At 30.9% G+C, this 21,678-nt stretch overlaps 3 protein-coding genes across 3 annotated transcripts; 2 read left to right on the forward strand and 1 right to left on the reverse strand.

Moving 5' to 3' along the window:
• Positions 1-3,617: 3,617 nt before the first annotated feature.
• Positions 3,618-6,288, reverse strand: LOC118062991 (uncharacterized). The gene is made up of 5 exons (XM_035076891.2): positions 6,102-6,288; positions 5,827-5,924; positions 5,398-5,497; positions 4,467-4,649; positions 3,618-3,892 (listed from the first exon to the last, which is right to left on the reverse strand). The coding sequence occupies exons 1-5, from the start codon at positions 6,156-6,158 to the stop codon at positions 3,770-3,772; spliced, it is 561 nt and encodes a 186-aa protein (XP_034932782.1). The 5' UTR covers positions 6,159-6,288; the 3' UTR covers positions 3,618-3,769.
• A 5,595-nt stretch (positions 6,289-11,883) lies between these two features.
• Positions 11,884-13,950, forward strand: LOC118062990 (polyubiquitin). The gene is made up of 2 exons (XM_035076890.2): positions 11,884-12,010; positions 12,577-13,950. Exons 1-2 carry the CDS (start codon positions 11,930-11,932, stop codon positions 13,720-13,722), a joined length of 1,227 nt encoding a protein of 408 aa, XP_034932781.1. The 5' UTR covers positions 11,884-11,929; the 3' UTR covers positions 13,723-13,950.
• Positions 13,951-17,460: 3,510 nt separating this feature from the next.
• Positions 17,461-19,351, forward strand: LOC118062989 (protein translation factor SUI1 homolog 2). The gene is made up of 5 exons (XM_035076889.2): positions 17,461-17,617; positions 18,401-18,483; positions 18,634-18,839; positions 18,919-18,972; positions 19,093-19,351. The coding sequence occupies exons 2-5, from the start codon at positions 18,447-18,449 to the stop codon at positions 19,135-19,137; spliced, it is 342 nt and encodes a 113-aa protein (XP_034932780.1). The 5' UTR covers positions 17,461-17,617; positions 18,401-18,446; the 3' UTR covers positions 19,138-19,351.
• The last annotated feature ends 2,327 nt before the right edge of the window (positions 19,352-21,678 follow it).

The following is a 21,678-nucleotide window of genomic DNA, read 5'->3' on the forward strand; positions in this document are numbered from 1 at the left end:
TAGAAACATCAGTTAGAGATATGTGAAAGGCTTCTGACCAGCACCACTGACTCAAACAAGTTGCTTTAGGGTTCCTCCACCGGTAACTATTGTTGGAAAAAAAATTTTAAAAAAAAAATGTTTAACGGGTATAATTGAGTTTAATTTAAAAGTAGGGTAAATTAATGCTTTGTTGAAAATTATTCTTTAATAAAAATACTATAATATGAAAAATTAACTTGTTTAAAATAAATTATAAATAAATAAAAAATTAATTTTAAAAACTATTATTTGAAATATTTCATGTTAAAAGATTATAAAAATTTATTATAATTTATATAGTTAAAAGTTGAAGAGTTAAAATTAAGCATGCAAAGCATCAAAATTTTTATAAAAAAAAAACCCCTTAGTTAAGTGTAATTTGAACTTAAGCCATATTGGCACGCTTACTCTACTTTCGACACAAGTATCTTCCCTTCTTCTCCTTTGTTTTTTTTTTTTTTTTTCAGTTTCCTTTACCTCTTGTTTTGCTTAGTTTTTGCTCCATTGTTTTTTATATTCTATAGCTTAGGTTGTAGTTGACTAGTCAGATATGTTCCATACAACAATCATTCCTTTTTATCTTAAGAATTGATGACCTATTTAACTCCTTCTCTCTAAACCTCGGGTATTTATCTTTTAACCTCTCTTTTTTCTTGGACCAAAAATCAACATGCACAAACATAAAAGTGGATCCTTCACAGTTTGTTTTATTTCCTTAACTAGGAGTCTAGTTGAAGTTATGACACATTAAATTAAGGCTAAAGTTTAAGAAATTAGTAAATTTATTTAGTATTTTTTTTCATTTCAATTTAAATTATCATATTTTAATTGAAGAGAAACTTCAAGAATTTATTATACAGAGTTAGTTAAAAAGGTAACCATGAAAATTTAAGATCATATTGCAAAAGGTTTAAGAATGGTGTTGAGGAAATAAAAGAGTTATTTAGTGATGGAGTCCAATAAATTAGAATGAGTTACAATCCACTATCTCCTAAACTAGATAAGACTATTTGGTTCCACTACTATAAAATTAGAAAAAATTAATGAAAACACCGACACAAAATATTATGTCACAATTTATTTATGGAAAATTTTCATCGGAGATTTTAAAAGGAATTAAAACTCGACAGTTATCTCTTTTCTTCATTTCATCTTTTTCTTTCAATTCAAATTATAGCAGTCCTATCTCTCTCTTGAAAATTCTGATAGCCCCCTTTCTACAAATTCAACCACCACATACAACCTATTAGCGCCAACACAACATCTTTTCAAAAGCCTAAGTTTCCCTCTTTTAGTTCTATTTTTTGTCAAGTTTTACTCTATCAAGTCAGCAAACCCACTCATTTATGTTTTAAGTTGATTTATTGAAATTTGTTTGTAGTATTTGTGATTTACTTATATATTTAAGTGTTTTACTTATTTTATAATGATAGTTTTATAGTATTAATATATGGTTTGTATTTTAAGATTTGTTTGGGATTTGAGGGAAATTGATTTAATTTTTCACTTGATGAAATTGAGTATGATTTTGTAATTTAGATGCGTTAGAATTGAAAAAAATGATGGGTGATTTAATGGGTACTAACTATTTTGTGTTAATTTTATGGTTTAGTTGAAAATTTAGGAAAAATTGAATTTGTGTGGAATTGATATCAATTAGGGTTGAAGTGTGTTTCAACTTATGAAGTATATGATAGTTATTGGATTATGAATTATATTTTTCTAAATTGGGGGAATTGAGTTAATTTGAAATTAAAGAAATAATGGGTTATTAAGTTATTAGTAATTGGTTAATTGTGTAGCTTAATTGTGATTCAAATTTAATAAATAATTGAATTTGTGTTTAATAGTATATTTAAATTTTAAAATTGTGTTCATTGTTTGATAATATGTTTCAATTTGAAGCAAAAGGATAGCAAAATGAAAGAAAAGGAAGCTTTCTATTTTGTAAAGTTGTGTACAATAAGAGAGAGTACAAGGTATTTTAAATCTTTATATTCTGTTTTTTTTTAATGTATATCCTAGTTGTAATTAGAGAAATCATACATGTCTAGTTTAGTTTTTACATCTTTCAAGATAAGATATTACTCTAAAATCTTGATCCATGTTATTTGCTTGGATTATGTCAGTTGCTTCATTTAATTACTCATAAATTTAAGAACCAACAAAAGAAAAGGAAAGATTATAGTTTATACTCAAGTACTACCATTACCATCGAGTATAAGATGAAGACAAAAAGTGTATAAGCTAGTGGTGATGAGATCATATGATTAGTAAGGTGAAGAAAATGAATTAGAGAGATTTATTGTTTATAGAAGCAAAGAAATTTTCTCATGTGGAGTTTTGTTGAGGATGCTCTATCTATCAGGTTAAGCAAATATGGTCATTATTGTAAATAAGACACTTTGTTTAATTGGAACGAGTTTCTTTAATAACTTGTGAGTTATTGTTAAATTATTACTTTTGTTAACCATTATAATCATATTCCATATGCTAAGCTTTATAATGACAAAACATTTTTGGTTGAGCATAATATGAAGTTTAATTGGAGAATTGTTGTAGGAACAATAATAGGATTATATTGGATGTCCAAAGAATTTTTATTGGTTTTTTAATTTTTTGAGAATTTTTTTGTTGTTATTGTGGCTGTAGAATTAATGTGAGCAATTATTGAGTTGAGGATCATAACAAACGAAACGACAAAAAAATTGAAAACGCCAATGGATATGTCAGTGGAATATTCTTTCCGATGCAAATAAAATATTTCATCAACAATTCTATAGGTATTAAAAATGATCAGCTGAATAAAAACCTCAATGAGCAAGTTTTCAACAACAATATTCAGTAAGTAATTTCTAATTCCAACATAATTTTCCCCAAATACTGACAGCATATTCTGTCAACATGGTTGAATTTTCTAGTAGTGTTAAGTCCCATTATGATGCTAATGCCTTAACAAATCTCTTATAGCCCAATGATACTGAAGAATTAGAAATTACAAACGAAGTTAGAAGGATTCTTGTTAAACCACTTCCAAATGCTTCTTTTTTCTTCTTCTTTTTTGTCAATATTGACGACAATGCAAAGGAACTGTTTCTTTTCTTTCTTTCGTTTCTTTTCTTTCTTTTCTTTTCTCAGTATAGTACAGTCTACAAGATTTTTAACAAAGGGTTTCTAACTTCTACACCTGCAATCTTTATTCTTATAAAAAAAAAATCATTTTTCATTTTTTATGTATAATGAAAATAGAATTTTAATAAAAACTCGTAAGGATGCATACAACATTTTTGAAAGTGAAGAATGCATACCTTAAAATTCAATTATGAGCCAAGCAAAATATTTCCATGAGTGCCTATGGCGGTCCTTCCATCATATTCTTCTGCCTTGGCAATTCACATCAGTCTCAAAATATTTCAAGGATAGTTGGAGCGACTAGCCCACTGTTATACATAAACTGAAGGTCATAACTGAAGCTATGGTTCCATCAAGGCTGGTTGTCTGATATATATACTCACTCCCAAAACATAAACAAAATCAACCAAACACAACAACCAATCAAGTATTCCGGTGGTTATGTCTAATCATACTCGCTAAAAGAATACAAATACTAAAATAAGTGCATTTAACGTTTCATATAAATGAGTATTAGTAGAAGACAATATGTTGAAAAATATATGTTCTTCATAAGAAAAAGACAAGAAATAAAGAGCATGAACTGTATAAAGAACACACCAAAAGCACAATTATGTTACTCATCATCCTTGTATGGGTACTCTTCTGGAACTTGCTTTAGAAGTTTCACCTGCAACTCGAATGCATCATCACCTCGAAGCATATCACGAACCCATGTCACTTCAGTCTTCATTGACACCTGAAATTAAAGATGAGACAGATCAGTTCAACGACAAATAAGAAAAGCTTGATCCAGGCTCAGCTTTCATGCCCTCAAAATGCAGGCTTGATGCTTAAAGAAATTCCAGAGCAACAGGCACATTATCTAGCATTTCTTTTCACCCTGATAAGATCACTAAAACATACAGTCTGCGGAATATAAAAGGCAGCAAGGAAGCTCATGACAATCATTTATATGAAGACCAGTGATGATGATCAAAGGTACAAATAAAGGGAAACTACCGTCATCTCTGCCATACCACTGGAGAAATCATGTTTTTTTAATGATTGAACTTCGTAAGAGCTGGTCCTCTCAGCCTTAAGTGTTGCTGTCAAAACTTTAAATGGGAAGTGATTACTGTACTAACAAAATGTCAACTTCATAATTTACTTGGCAAAAAATCAACGAATGCAAGGGAGCACAAAACCAAGTTTCCACTATTCTATAGCCATTTTTTTGTAACAAGGACAAAAACCAAAATTAGGAAAAATCCACATGCATTTGAGTAAAAGGACAATGATAATTATGTGTAATAGAAGAGGATAGCACTCACCATCTCTAGTGCCCCTCTAACGACTCCACTTAAGATGTTGCAATAGTATAGACCTTGACATGTGTCTGGAAGTTCAACAAAGTCTACCAGGGGATTGTCATCCAAAACAATGCTGCAACATGTCCCATCAGCATCCCAGTTGGTAACAGAGGCACCTACCCCTAGGAACATTTTGAATCCAACCTGTATAAGAGCTATGTTAGCCTATTAATATGATCTATCATTTACTTGCTTATGAGAAAATTAAGATGCTATTTGGAATTGCAGCTGCACGAACATGTCACAAAAAATGATAAACCAAAGAGTGACACAACTTAAAGAAAGCCAAAAAATATGAGTGCATTCCAGAACAATCTCAGCTTAAACTAAGACTGCCAAATAGCCGACGAAAACTGAAACAATCACCACTTCACCAGGCAGTGGAGAATGGTTTGAAAGCTCCTTTCCCAACCAAAGACATTGTACATGCTTTTGGAAGCGAATTCAACTACAGATATTAGATTGGATTAGTCAAGATAGGTTGGACAGATTGCCTTTTCTTCAAGGCTATGACTAAGCACACAGTAAGAGTGTATCATACATGCTGGAAACAAGGTTTAATTAGTGATCAAATTCAACGTTGATCATCATTTTTGGTTCAATGCTAGAGGCAAGATCAACTTAACTATCTTCATCTACAGATTCAACTCTTTATTATCATTCACATTATCAACTTGCTCAATATACACAAGAAAACAGTGGAAAGATAACAGAGACAGTAGCACATTGACTGGCTGGAGAGCAATAAGCAATAGATTATTTTGGTTCACACTTCATGCATCATAAACAAGAAGCCAAAATAACTGTGTCTAACAACTCGCCTCAAAACAATCATGAGGAAAATTTGGGCCAGCTAATTTTTTGTGTGATGAATCAAATAATGTAAGCAGACCTTTGCGATTACATCAGCTGTCTCCTTGAAGTCCACGCATCTGGAAACATTGGATTTTGCTAGAAACTCATCAATCAGTCGAACTCCAATATTATAACCCCTGCAACAATAATCAACTAATCATATGATCGATTCAGAGTTTGACACAGACGATCATATCACCAAGTTAAATCAACAAACAAGATGTAAAGTTGCTTCTCAAATTCCAAACATTTTTCTTTTATTGGTAAATATCTAATTTTAGTACCATCGTTATTTCACTAGTTTTCCACATTGAATCCATGTATCTTCATGCTTAAAGGTAAAAAAAACCACACACACACACACAATAAAAATCAATACTTTAATTTTTAAATCATAATTAAGCAATTAAAATGACTACTACAGCATAATTAAAATTTGAACAGAGAGATTACACATAAAACATACATCTGATCAAGCTGTTTATTAACTTCCTCAACTTCTTCAAGATCCGTAAGTAACTGACGCACAATTGCTCCATAAGTCAACGTAAATAACTCCGCATTCTACATCAAAATTCACTAACAAACATAAATTACGCATCTAAAAACCACTATCATCACAAGAATTTCCTGATTTTCTAGTAAAATTGGAGGAAACTAAAATTAAATCGGATTGAATTCTAGGTTTTCACGAGTTCGTGTTTGGTTAATGAGAAAATGAAGAGAAAGTTTAGGGCATACCACGTGCTCAACGCTAGCGAAGATTGCGTCGCCGGATCGAGGAGCAACAGGAGCCATTGTGTTAACCAATAGGGGAAAGAGATCGGATGTGTGTGATTTTTATGGTGATGTCTTTCTTTACTGCTTTCAGTAGGAAGAACTCATTCACTGCGCTATTTTTATTTGTTTTTTTTTTTTGTTGTTGTCGAATTGAGAAGGGCATGGGCTGAGATGTGGAGATTTGGGTTTTTTGTTTTTAATTGCAATTGCTATTGGGCTTCATATTAAGGCCCTAAATTCGAGCTGCTTGAATTTATTTTATTTTATTTTATTTTTGTAATGAGAAACTTAAAAATATAAATACTCTTGCCGTATCTATACTCTAAAGTCATCAATATTTTTATTTTATTTTTAATTATATGTGAGATGAATACTCAAGTATATGTTTACATTATTTAGCTAATATCTTCATTTAATCATTTATTGTATCTTATAATATTCAACCAAAAGTCAAAGTATGCTTATTATATCTATTAATATTATTCTCTCTTTTCTTATTGTTTAGTCAATAAAAGTTATTCTTGTATAATAATAATCATGTCTCATTTTATATTTGTCTTTTTATATTTTTCTTTGCTTTTTCTTCCTCTAAAGGTATTGTTATTTTTATCTATTTTATAATATATGTGTGTGTGTGTAGCAGTTAGAAAAAGTTATTAGGGCGTCCAGAAAATGATCAAAATTTAGTTAAGGAGGTTCAAATACAAAGATTGAAATTTGACATTATATCATTGACTAATAGAAGCCATACTGATAAAGAAAATTCAAATTCAATAAATAAATGTCCAAAATCAATTTTTTATGGACTCAATTAAATTTTATTGAAGGTTTAATTGAATTCATAGAGGGTTGAATTGCAATAAAATTTGATTTTTAAGTCAATTTAGGCTTTAATTAGAGGAAATTAAATTTTTAATGTCAAATTATAATTTTTAAGAGTTGATTTGGTTAAATTAAGGATTTAATTACATAAATAATGAAGTTTGAAAGCCAATTAGAGACTTGATTAAAGAAATCCAAAACTAAAGACCAAACTGGAAAAGACACATAAATAGAAGGACTAAAATTGATCGAATTAGATGCCAAATTAAAAAAATTTGAAGTTTAATGATCGATGAGGGGTCATATTGCATAAATTCAAAACCAGGGATCAAAGGAACAAAGGCGTTGAAATCTAAGGTTTGAATTGAAGTTAGTCAAGGGTGAAATTGAACAAAATTGAAAGTTTTATGCCAATCAAGGGTGTAATTAGAAAGAAATAACAAATCAAAAGACTAAAGCGTGAGTGTCCAAAACGGTGCCATTTTTAAAATGACTATTCATCTTCTTCTTTAGAGAGGCCACCCGAAAGGCCTCATTTCCAAGGCATTTGACACCTCGTTTCTCCCCTAAATTAGATGAAGCTTGCACATAAACAATCACCCGACACCTGATTACACACTAGTGCAAACTGTTCGACCTGAATGAGGTTGCAGTGGCAGTGGCATCACCCCAAAGTAGCCAGCCCAATCAGCCATGTTTCTACACAAAACTAATAGTTCATCATTGTTACTTTGAAGCGTGGCTATGATGTTTTAAGGTCGAATCAAAGATCAAGATTTGACACCAGAAGAGACAAAGTGTCCCTTTTCCACCCCTTATAAATACATTTGATTTTCATGCCCGAATGAGGGAAGGAAAAGGAAAAAGAAAATGAGATTGTTTTTTTTTTTTTAATGAGGATGGTTTGAAAAGGAGAGGAAAAACAGAGAACTGTTAAGAGAGAGAAAAACTTGGAGAGAGAAAGTTTGAGGGAACAAAAATAGGGTAGATTAGAATTTTGTCAAACAAGTCATAACAAATATTTTGATTGCCCTGACCAAAGAGGTAAACATCCTAAAGAGGACAATAACAACATTTTTAATATTCATCCCTAGATCTCTAGCGGTCACTTCTTAACTTGGTAAGAAAAAATATTTTTTAAAAAATGAATGCAATTTCAAAAACTAAGAGCAAATGATGATATCAAAAAATGCAATTAAGAGCATTTAGTGCTCTATTAATGCTTGATGAAAACTTTGTCAATTAATGATTCATTTGTTTAATGGAAGTTCACGTGTTTATTGCCTATAAATAGGTAATGTATAGAGCAACAAAGGAAAAGAAAAGACACATTAAAACACTTATTATCTTTATTTAATCTTACCTTTACCTTTTTTTTCCATCCTTACAATATTTTATACAACTCTTCCCATATATATATATAATGACACTTGTTCTCTTCATTCACTTGTCCTTTTCTCTTTCTACCATCCTTGTTATACAAACTACATATCACACATACATGTAATATGCAATACTTATACACGCTTTGAACCTTTATACAATATATTTTTCTTTGTCTTTCACTGGCTTAAGTATCAGAGAGCTCCCTGTAATAAGGGGACTTGTTTCGTAGGAGAGCATGACCTAGTTCAAGGCTAAAATTACATTTATAAACCCATTTGTCAGATAAGAAAGGCCCAAATTCAAATGAGGTTTTTTTCTCGACCTTGTTGTTGTTTTAGGATTAAGTGGTCGTTTGGTATTATGGTTGCGGGCGAGGTTCACTCGCAACCACAGTTTTTGTTGTTTGGTTATAAGCAAAAGCCATAGTGTTTTGGTAAGACCCACCTTTTACAAGGGTGTGCCGCGGGTTTACAAGAAGCAGCTCTTTGCTACTTCTTGTGCTGAGAATTTACCCATGAACAATAGAGCATGGCTCTACTGTTCATGGGTTTTCAATGACCAGTTTTAGATTTGAACCGGACCGGTCCAGCTAGAACAGTGGAGAATGTCTCCACTGTTCTAGCTGGACCGGTCCGGTTCAAATCTAAAAATGCATTGAACCGGTCTGACCCAACAAAATCAAATAAAAAAAATTTTATTTTTAATTTTATTTTATTCAAAAAACTAGTGTTAAACATTATTTAATGACATTACATAAATTAAACGGAGATCACTTGATGATGTAGTATTTGTAAAATTTGATCGCAATCCTAATTTTGTTCCTGATTATATTTTACCTGATGTTGTTGCACTCTTAAGAAATTTGTGAAAATTATAGTCATTATCGGATGTATTTCATACATGATGGAATTGTAGATAGTTTAATGGAACAATAAAAAATATTTTATATAAAGTATTTTTTATTTAATAATGTATATTGACTTTAATTTGTGCTATCAAGATGATATATACATCTTTACATAAAACACTAAAATGAACACTTAGTTCTAAGTTTTCAATATGCTTTATTCTTGGATTTTTTTTTTAATTTCTTCATGAAATCCTTTATGCTTGTTGATATAATGTTTATATAAACCTATTTGAAATTTATTTTCAACCAAGTATATTATTAATCTAAATTTTATATTATTTTTATCATCAAAATACATATAAAAACATAAATATGTCATCTAAAGGTTAACACCTGTTACTAGCTAAAGTAAAACGTGCATGTTTTTATTTTTCATCAAAATTCAAAGGTAATTTTGACTCAATTGTAAATATAATTTTTTAATGCTGACGAGGAAGTGTTACCGCAGTAAAAATATAAAAGATTTTAAATAATTTTCCAGCAGCAAGAAGGTGATTTCAAGTTGCAACTAGCAAAACTTCAAAACTACAATTAAGTTCAATGAAATATGAGAAATGCAATAGCCTTGCGTATAGATTTTGCCTTCCAAAAAATCAATCAATGTTGAAGAAGGAGAAAGTTTCATGGAATTTGGACATCGGGTAGATGAGTCCAAATGGCCTTGTAATGAGAATTTAATGCATAGTTGAAATGAATATGGACACTTTACTAACAGGATCAATGTACATTCATGCATATGCAGTTTTTTCTTTCTTTCTTTTTCTTAACTTTGAAAATTTTGATTTCAAAATCAGGCATTCTTGCAAAAAAAAAAAAAAAAAAAAAAGACTAAAATATTGCATCTTAATGCATTAAAAAAAAAAATGAAGCTTCAAAGAACTAGTCTTTGTGTAATCAATGTAATCGTTGTGGGTAGTGGGTAGGGGTGATTATTTTTTGTTCGGTTTGGTTTTTATTAAAAAATATAACTAAACTGAATTTAAAAAAATAAACCGAAACTGCTCGGTTTCGATTCGATGTGGTTTTTTAGGACAAAAACTAATTCAAATCAGTTTGGCTTGATTTTTTTTGGTTTTGCTCGGTTTTGGCCAGTTTGGCTCGGTTCTTTTCCGGGTTTTTTCTGTTTAAGTTCGGTTTGGTTTTTTCAGTTTTAGGCTTATAAAACCGAACTAAACTAATCGGTTTTTTAAAATTGTAATCGGTTTAATCGGGTTTTTTATGATTTGGTTTTTTCAGTTATTTTTTCTAGTTTTCTCGGTTTAATCGGTTTTTTGATTTTTTTGTTATTTTTAGTTGTGGGCATATGGTAGGATACAATTAAATTTCTCATAAAGAATAAGGACGATCATAAAACTTGGTATTGCGTCACCGCATTATCTTCTAACAACTATTTTATTTGTTTTTTTAGCTTTTTATCAGCAAGTCCACCACACCCTAACACCGTTTGCAACTTGTGATCTATTCTATTGGCGAAAGCAACGGCTACCTACCGTTTACTCATTCCAACACGGCAAGACGCCGGAAAAGAAAGATCTAAACTAATAATCGTTCATACTGCGTGCACGACACTCCCTCAATTATTTAATTCTTGTTTTTAAACGCAAATTAGACAAATCTCTAATAATTATAAGTATAGTTGCGGACCTGTGATTGTTTTTTATTTAAAAATTTATTAAAATAATTTTTTTTTAATTATTTTTAAAATTAGCGTATCAAAATAATTTAAAAACACAAAAAAATATATTAATTTGAAGTAAAAAAAAAATAAAAATATTTTAATTTTTTTAAAAAATGTTTTTTAAACGTAAAAACAAACAACGTCTAAATAACACTAGAAATCTTAACTTAGGTGTAATGAAAAAAACTTAAAATAAATTTAAGATCAATATTAGTAACAGGCATAAAAAAATAACATGCATATTTAATTCAATAATAATAGATTAAAAACATTACTACTTGTAATTAAACAAAATGATATTGTGAACTCTAAGATAAATTTTACTAAATTGAGTATTAAATAAGATTTATAAGAGAATTAAAAAAACAAAAATAACATGCTTTATATTAAAAAAATAGTAAATTCCTTTCACATAAAATTATAGATAAATAATTTATGCTTAATAAAAAAAATTATGAAAAGTGTTGTTTTTTTTATATTTGAGTAAAACTCAGAATTATATAGATAATTATTTTTATATATTTTTTATTTAAGTGTTTAATTTAATAACTACAAATCAAGTAATAAACTGGTAAGAAAAATGGAAAATTAGAATAAAAATGGGGAACTAAATAGAAAATGTGAGAAAAAAATTTAATAGATAAATGCAGGAATTTTTACTTCAATAACTTGTCGGATACAGAAGGCATTGATTTTAGCAATGAATAAATTGGCCATAAAATAATTTGTTTTTAAAAAAGTTCATTACTTGTGATTCTCCACTTTACATATATGATAGTAGCGCGTAAGCACGCGTACTGGAAGAGCGTGGTACTTTCACCTCGGCTTCCTTAAAAATATCCGGCTCCTAGAGCTACCTAGACATGAGAATTGATTAAAAAAAGGAAAAAAATAAACCTGAGTCTTCGGCAAAAATTATCCAAATACGTGGCGTGTTTCAATTGGCTATTCTAATAGGGCATTTCGGTAATTTCATCACCGAATCTACTATAAATGAAGGCGGTCTGCAAGCTCTCTTCTCCTCACATTTGTGATATTATCTCTTCCCTATCAAAGCATTCAAACTCTTTCAAGGTATGGCTCTTCGTCTCCATTTCTCGTGTTTCATATGTTTGTGTGTGTATGTCTATATATGTATATATATTAATTTATTGATGCTTAATTCTTAAGATCTGTTAGTTTTTTTATGGATCCATCCCTTTCTGAAAAGTTGATTGATTAATAACTAGAGATCTGTTTGATGTTTTGATGTTTTAATGATTTTGTTGTTCAGATCTTGACTGGTGCTAGGGCCTTATAAGATTTGATTAATTAATATAAATCATGGTTTTTTTTCGTTTAATTTTGATGTTAATTTGTTTAAAGGAAAGGAATTTTTTAATGATTTTTTCAGCTTTGATCCATTGACTTTTAATTTCTTTAGCTTACTTTAAGATGATTTGTAGATATAATATTGTAAAATCTTTTTTTTTATATACTACCGATCAGGCAAAAGATTTTTTTTTTTCATATTGAATTGGTTGGTTGAAACTTTTTTCATATATTTTGTTGAATTTCTGTCTGATCTGTGGGTTACAAACATAAATCCTACGATGTGTCTGATCTGTTTTTTTTTTTTTTTTTTTTTTTTTTGTGTTCAGATGCAAATCTTCGTCAAGACCCTCACTGGCAAGACCATCACCCTTGAGGTGGAAAGTTCTGACACTATTGATAATGTAAAGGCCAAGATCCAGGACAAGGAGGGGATCCCACCAGACCAGCAGAGGCTCATTTTTGCTGGCAAGCAACTTGAGGATGGCCGCACCCTTGCCGACTACAACATTCAGAAGGAGTCTACCCTTCATTTGGTGCTCCGATTGAGAGGTGGCATGCAGATATTTGTTAAGACCCTTACTGGCAAGACAATCACCTTGGAGGTGGAGAGTTCTGACACCATCGACAATGTGAAGGCCAAGATCCAGGACAAGGAGGGCATCCCCCCAGACCAGCAGAGGCTGATATTTGCCGGCAAGCAGCTTGAGGATGGTCGCACCCTTGCTGACTACAACATCCAGAAGGAATCCACACTCCACTTGGTGCTCCGTTTGAGGGGAGGCATGCAGATCTTTGTGAAGACCCTCACTGGCAAGACCATTACCCTTGAGGTGGAGAGTTCTGACACCATTGATAATGTGAAAGCTAAGATCCAAGACAAGGAGGGTATCCCGCCAGACCAGCAGAGACTCATCTTTGCCGGCAAGCAGCTTGAGGATGGCCGTACCCTTGCAGATTACAACATCCAGAAGGAGTCCACCCTCCATTTGGTCCTTCGTCTTCGTGGTGGCATGCAGATCTTTGTGAAGACCCTCACAGGAAAGACCATCACCTTGGAAGTGGAGAGCTCTGATACCATTGACAATGTGAAAGCCAAGATCCAAGACAAGGAAGGCATCCCCCCAGACCAGCAGAGGTTGATTTTTGCTGGGAAGCAGCTTGAAGATGGGAGAACTCTTGCTGACTACAACATTCAGAAGGAGTCAACCCTTCACTTGGTGCTGCGTCTCCGTGGAGGAATGCAGATTTTTGTCAAGACTTTGACCGGAAAGACCATCACCCTGGAGGTCGAGAGCTCAGACACCATTGACAACGTGAAGGCCAAGATCCAGGACAAGGAAGGTATTCCCCCAGACCAACAAAGGTTGATCTTTGCTGGAAAGCAGTTGGAAGATGGGCGCACCCTGGCAGACTACAATATCCAGAAGGAGTCCACACTTCACCTTGTCCTTCGTCTCCGTGGTGGTTTTTAAGATGTGCTGTTCATGTTGTCCAAGATAATGTCTTGGTTTATATGCTATTACTCTGGATTATGGTTCTCTTGTGTGCTCAGTAGCCATCTTTGAATGGTTGCTTTTAATAATCTGTTGAACTCTTTTTAAATTCTCTGTTCTTGTTCACCTAGGTACTGTTTGGAGTGGCTGTCAAGGGCCATTCCATTGCAAGCTTTAATTTCTATGCAAATAAGACTTTTTATGCTATATATGCTCCTTTGGCTGTGCATGATTTCTGTAGTTTCAACCGGGGATATTTTTGCTAATATGATCCAGAGGGCTGTTCGTTTGTAACCTTGGATGTCTAGCCGCAGCGTTTGTGCTTCCCCATAAAAAAGCAGATGCATTCACGGTTTGGTTTGTGCCTTGATGTGTGTTATATTGGAAATCTTTTCCCCTCTTGTTTAGAGAATCGAGAATTGTTTCTGTTCTGCCAAGTGTCTACAAGATTGAGAGGCTAGATCACTTGGAGCCATTTATGCAGAGATTATGATCCAGAATTTAAGGTGTGGTTGATAAATAAAAAGGTTCCTATTCTTGGGTCTTGTCGGCTTATTAGCTCTTTGAAGATTCTAAACTTTGTTTGGTTGCCAAGGGATGTAATTGAACTAATATTTTTTTGATTAAATTATCAAAAACTATATTACATGATTAAGATTAAAGCTTACCTAATAATTTCTTAAGAGAAACAGAGAAGCAGAGGATGTGTTCAGGAACTGTGACGTGTTGCTTTCTGGATTTTCTTTGCAAGCTTATTGCCACGCTACAGTGGAGTTTCTTGGCTCAAGTTATGTGCATTTGGGGCGAGACAATAAGTGGCATTCTCAAATATATAGAAATCCTGAATCTGTAACGATCCTTACATATATGCTCATGTAAAGATTTGCGGTCTAATTTCACAGTTTCTACCGCTTCCTTGCAAGCAGCATGTAATGGTTGGAGGATTAGTTTGGAATGATTTGTCCAGACTATACAACAAGTGCATGTGATGTGTGTTTTGTTTGGTGATGGGTTACTCTTCGACTGTGATTAAATTGATTTACACTCGAGAATCATGTAATTGCTCACTTGTTAGATGTTCTGTCTTCTTTAAAGGCAGCATCCACGGATCTTAATTTTCAGACCAAGAAATTCAACTTCTACCTTTTTTATCATTAAAATGTTGGAAAATTTGGTTAAGAATATGGTTAATGGGGGATGTTTGTGAGGCTCCATTTATTTTCAGGAGGAAGGCTTCGCTGGAGTTTAACATTTGATATAAGTTCTTTAGCATAAAACATTAACATGTTTTAAATAAAATATGAGTGAATAAAAAATTAATTATAAATTTTTTTGATTTGTATATTTTAATGAAACTCAAAATCTTCTAAAAAAAACTCTTATCTTACATAGAAAATAAACAAAATTATCTTGATATTTATATACAAAAGAGACCCAAGCTTTTAAAGGATTGGGGTCTTTTAGCATAGTGAATTGTGAGCTTAAACCAAAGCTCTAGGTATGTAATTTAACAATAAAAAACAAGGGAAAAGACCACTTGAAATATTATCGGATAATTAAAAACTTCATTTATATTATAACTTATTTGATTAGCAAACTGAATAGATTTACTAATAATTCAAGAGTGGATAATTGAAAAGTAATATGAATAAGTAATCAAATATTTGAGGTACATTGTAGACTACACTATACTGATTATCCAACAATACTTGAAGAGTATAATAATATCAATTGAATATTTAACCTTAAGGAATTGAAATCCACTAGTGAATATGTCTTCACACTTGGTGGAGCTACCATTTCATGAAAATTCTCTAAACAAACTTGTGTTGCAATATTCATGATAGAATCAAAGTTTATTGCTCTTGATAAAAGTTTTGAGAGAAAGCTGAATGATTTTAGAATTTGTTTGAGGACATTCAATGTTAGCCGAATCAATGCTAAATATTTTTGTCCATTGCGATAGTTTGTCAACAATCAAAAAAGGCACAAAATAATATGTATAATAGTAAAGTTAAACATATACATCATAGATATAATATCATTAAACATTTTGCTTTTGAATGAAATTATTTCCATTGACTGTAAATCAAAAAAGAAAATATTGCATATCCACTTGCTAAGTTTTATCGAGAGAACTTGTATATCATTTGAGGGGAATGAGTTTAACATCTTTAAAAATAAAATAATATAATGATAATAACTATATTAGTTGGTTGGAGATACCAAGGTTCAAATAAAAAACTAAATTATATAATTTTCTTGAAATGACCATCATTTTCTTTATAATGTTTTTTTTTTAATATAGTCATATTGATGGAAGGGCAACTTAATAATTTTAAAAATATAATATTATTTAAAAATAAAGTTGTTGACGCATATTGCGCACATGTCAGTGCGTTAGTTGCTCTTGCACCTTTAAGATAGCTCATAAAGAGCCTTCATTAGGCTAAACGGTGGCTTCCAGGGCCACGTTGGAATCATCTTAACACCCTCTATCCCTAATCGACGTGTGAGGAAGATGGAGCCTGATTTGAAATTGATTAAATTTTTTTGTTTTTTTTTTCCTTCTTGATTTTCATGTTTGTCTTTGTAAATTTCAAAATAGTTCTTCAATTTTTTTTTTTTCAGATTTGATCCTTGTTTTTTTTATTACTATTTGTTTTAATTGAAGTAGTTTTATAAATTTTTTTTTTCAATTATATCCTCCAACTTTTTTGTATATTAGATTTGGTTTCTATTTTCTTTATTTGAATTAATTTTTATAGTTGGGTTTTTTTTTATGATTTCATTATATTTTGATTTTTTTTATATCAAATTTGATATTTATTATTTTAATTTTTTTACCTTAATAATTTTTTAAAATTAATATATTTTTAATTTTATTATTTAATATTAAATCAGCTACTCCATCAAATAATGAATTATTTAACTATGGGCTTTCCACGATTTGCAGGAGACTAGGCTTGTGCTAGGAATCCAAAAACATGTGACTTTTAATAATCTATATATGGGATGATGAATGATCTGCAAGAAATTTGATTTCATTTGCCTTTGACTGATTTATGGATGGAAATAGAATAACAAAATTCACTGTAACTGTACAACTTGCTAATTTTGGGACATTTTTTTTTATTAAAATTATGATAATTTTTATTTTTAAAAAACCTTGGTTTTAGTAAAAAAGAAATGTTTTTGTGAAATATATGGATATAAAAAGAATTTTTTTACTGAAAAATACATTTTTCATTTGAGATGTAAATTAATAAAATTATTATGAATAATTTTCTTGGTTATTATAAAATTAAATAGAAATAGTTTTCAAACATGTTGACACTTCAAAAAAAAAAGTGTGTTTGGATGTTTTTATAAAATTATTAAAATAATAATTTTTTTATTTTCAAGGTATTAAAACTATAAAATAATACTTAAAAAAATTAATTTAATATTTTTAATAGTAAAAGCCCAAAGAAACAAACAAGCGGTCCTAAACTCTTAATTCATCAACGGTGTCGTTCGGTAAGAACAAACGCTTTTCTATCAAATTTCTTCACTCACTCCCTCCAATGACCAAATCTTCTTTACTCGCATGATCCAACCGCCATGTGTTCATTCTATTAAAATCATACGCTGGAAAATATCAATCACAACGCGTGTCCAGGCACTCACCACTCTTGAGAGTAGAACTTATATTAACCGACCCAACCCTAAAAATGTAAATTCAAAAACCAACACACTCTCGCTTGTTCTCGCTATATAGTTTCTAGAGCTCTGCTTTCTTTGCAACCAAACAGCCTTTTATCTTGACTTAGCATCGCTTCGCTTCGCTTCAATCAACCAATCTCTCACATCGAAACCCTAGTCACCGGATCAAGTAATTTCTCTTTGTTCTATTTGGTTGATTTCATCTTCTTTTTATGCTAATTTTTAGCTTAGTTATTAATTGCCGGCGTTAATTCTGTGAATCTTGTTTAAGAAGATCAGATCTTTGTGAGTTGATTGCAAGCTATAGTCTTTCTCTTGATAGATCGCCTTTTTTTTGGTGTCTTAATTGATGGGTTCTTCTTTTCTTCATTTTTTGAAGTTAGGTTTTTTGTGTCTGTTGTCTGATTAGCTTATTGGCTTGTGGGAGTGATCATATCTCTTTGTTCAATTAGGTAGTTAAGATCCGTATTTTTGTTGAATAAAGCAAGCTCCTTTGTTTTACATCAAATGGGTATTTGTGTTTTTGTTTGTTTTTTGATGAGTTTGTGTTTATAATATGGATGCGATTAGTATTACTTTATGACATGTTCTAGTTAGAGTTTTGTAGCTTGTATTGTTCTGTTTGGTGACAAGCAACTTATTAATCTAGGATCTTGATTTTTGATGTATTGGTTGACAACTTTCTTATGTGATTTTTCTCTATCATGATTGATTAGTTCATAAACGGCCTAACCTGCTTGCCCCAGTGTGAGCAGGAAGTAATTTATTGTTTCCATTTACTTCTTGTTTATTTAGGTGATTTCCTTTTTTTATGGTGAAAATAGAGCGACTTGTTTTTGTCTCCTAAGAAATATGCTGTGATTTTGGAAAGGATAAAAAAAAATATATATTTTCCTAGCAAAGTTAGTCTTATCCTTTCAGTCCCTGTTAATATGGAGTTATTTCTATTCAGGTTTGAGCTTTTAGGTTGTTCGGCTTCCTTGAACAGTTAAGGTTTTATGTCTGATCTCGACGTCCAAACTCCCACTGCTTTTGGTAAGCTAGCTGTTTTACTCATCTTAAATTTTGTTGCTAGTATGCTCACGGATTGTATTGTACTGATACATGTATTATTCTGAGATGTGACAAAACCTTCTACTCTATCTACACCTAGATGTCTCACAATTATGTGGTTTGCCATGGTAGATCCTTTTGCTGATGCAAATGCTGAGGACTCTGGTGCTGGGGCAAAAGAGTACGTGCACATTCGTACACAGCAACGCAATGGTAGAAAAAGCTTGACGACCGTGCAAGGTTTGAAAAAAGAATTCAGCTATAACAAGATACTCAAGGACCTCAAGAAAGAGTTCTGCTGTAATGGTACAGTGGTGCAGGACCTTGAATTAGGCCAGGTATGCGTGTTTCAGCTTAGCATTTAAAATAGCCTTTGAATGTTAAGTCTCTCGTTGCTTATGTGATTGCTCTATACAGGTTATTCAACTTCAAGGCGACCAGCGCAAGAATGTCTCTACCTTTCTTGTTCAGGTAATTTTCATTCCTTGTGCGAGCTGATGAGTTTAACAATCAGTTTTTCTCATTTGTGTTGTCTCCAAATACTGATATGTAAGTGGATCCAAATTTTTTATTTTGTTTTTGTTTGGTCAGGCTGGCATTGTGAAGAAGGAGAATATTAAAATTCATGGTTTCTAAGCTGTTCCAGTAAATTTAAAACTCCACACCGTGCTCTCCCTGCTCTTATCAAGAACTTTAGAGATATCAAAGCTATTATTATTATTATTATCTTTCCTATGTTTGGTTGTATTTGTATGACATATGCATCATTTGTTTCTGGTGTTGTCCAGATATCTGGTCTCTATATTGTGGGATGATAATGGAATACTTCACAGTTTGTATTTGTGTATTATATAGCTATTGCTCTCTCGAGTCGAACAATAAATTATCGATGAAGTGTTGGGGTGTTCCTGATTAGTGCTCTTTTAACAGCTGTTGGCGCCATATGTTTTTTAAAAATATATTTTTATTAAAAAAAACATCAAAATAATTTTTTGATGGGTCATTTGAATTGGGAGCAAATCAATCTTTTAACAAATAAAAATATTATGAAAAATAAAAAAGTTCATGGTGTGTACGTTGCATGTTCTAGAGAGTAGATGTTGTTCGAATCCTTCAAACAACCCGTCTAGCTACCAAAAATAACCACATTGTGTTTCCCAAAATGTCTCATAGTAGCACAACTAAAAAAGCAGCGAGTATAGCTGTAGTTAAGTGGAATGGTTTAAGAGCGGTATAATGTTTTTCCTCTCGCTTTTTCTCTGTCTTGATATTGGAATTCACTTCTACCCTTGTAAAATTCAATTGTATCCCTCAATTTATGTTTATTTTAATTTTAATTCTCATTAATTTAACTGCTACTTATGTTGATTTTAGTGTTTTATGAAGTTTTTTTTTCTAAATTTCATCAATGGGTATTTTTTTCATTTAATTTTTTTTTATCCAATTTGATCCTTATTTTTTTATTGTTTTTTTTTGTATCTTTTTCTTGATATTTGTTTTTTTTATTTTGTCCCTCAATATTTTATTTCATTTAATTTTTATCTAATTTTATCCCTTTTGATTACTTTTTTTTTTTAATTTTTTTTTAATTTTGTCTATAATTATTTTGTATTCAATTTTAGCATTCATTCTTCTGATTACTCTTTCATTTAATTTTTATATCAAATTTGACCTTTATTGTTTTGATTGCTATTTTTTAGTTTTTTTTTTATTATTGAAAAATTTGCTTTGTTATTTTTTTTTTATATTTGCCTTATGTGAGGTAATTCCAATCTCATGATCTGAGTCATTGGTTTCAAATATTAGCCTAGTTTAAGTTTGATCTTTTTTTAGGTTTTTTTTTTTATTAAATGATTTTCTTTTTAATTTTATCCTTCGACATTGAGTTTTTGGCCTTTGAGTTTTGTGATTTGTTCTATTTTTTTTCCCATAGGGTTATCCCGATCTCATATTTCGGGTAGGATAACATGTTATTTGAGTTCATTCAAGTTGACTTAGTTTTTTTTTCTCAATATTTTTTTTATGAAATTGATTTTTTTTTTCACTTTCATCATTTTGTATTAAATTATTGGCCCTTGAGCTTTATGATTTTTCCACTTTCTTTTCTATAAGGTTATCCTAGTTGCGGTTTAGTCAAATTAACCTAGATTGACTAGGGTTTTTCTTAGCATTTTTTTTATAGATTTAATTTTGATTTTTTAATTTAATTTTTTTTTTATCTCATACTTTAGAAGATCAACCAAGTAACTTTTAACATATATAATTTTTTATATTAGGATAAATTTGACCTGGTTCACTGTGTAGTGTGAGCCATCTAAATAGTCAGTATCTATATGAGGTTATGTTTTTTGAATTTTCAAAATTAATCAACCATGATATTTTGAAATGGTTGTGTCAAGTTATTTCATTTTGAGTTGATAGTTAAAAAAAAAAACTTTAGTTAAAAAACATATCAATAATGATTACATATTTTTTTTATATTTTAAAAACATAATAAAATATTTTTTATGTTTTAAAAGTTTCTATAGTGTCAAAGGGAAATGACAAAAAGGTATATGACGGGCATGATAACTCATGCAAATACACTGATATTATTATTGTTGGTGTTGGCTTTGCTGGGTTATATTGTGCTTATAAGCTTAGCAAGAACCATTTTATCAAAATTATCATTATTTAACAATATGTTAGCCCTAGTGGTGGCACTTTGCTTGGTGGCCAACTCTTCTTTGCCATGGTAATCGAAATTATTCCCTTCTGTATGCAATTAATGTTATTTATTGTTTTATTAATTAGCGTATGCTAACAAAAAGCTAGTTACTAACACATTATAGTTGTCAATATATCATATACAATACCACTGTCATAATTATAAAATCATCACAAATGCTAATATCCCAAGCTTGCTCGATATGCATAACAATCAACAAGTTTTGAACAACTAAGATATTTGCTACAATTTTGAGCATGTTGGACAAAGACAAAAAAAGCAACATTTTCAAAACATGAAATCTAAGAAAGGTACACAAGTTATGATCATTTACCATTCTACATTAATTAGACCATTGATGAAGTCAAATGAAACACATATCCATAATTACATAAAGGCACATAATTACTATATAAAAGAATTAAATCATTGTCTTATTGTTTCCTTACTTAGTTCTCAATCCAAAAGGA

Source organism: Populus alba, chromosome 1, assembly GCF_005239225.2.
Source record: "Populus alba chromosome 1, ASM523922v2, whole genome shotgun sequence".
NCBI lineage: Eukaryota > Viridiplantae > Streptophyta > Magnoliopsida > Malpighiales > Salicaceae > Populus > Populus alba.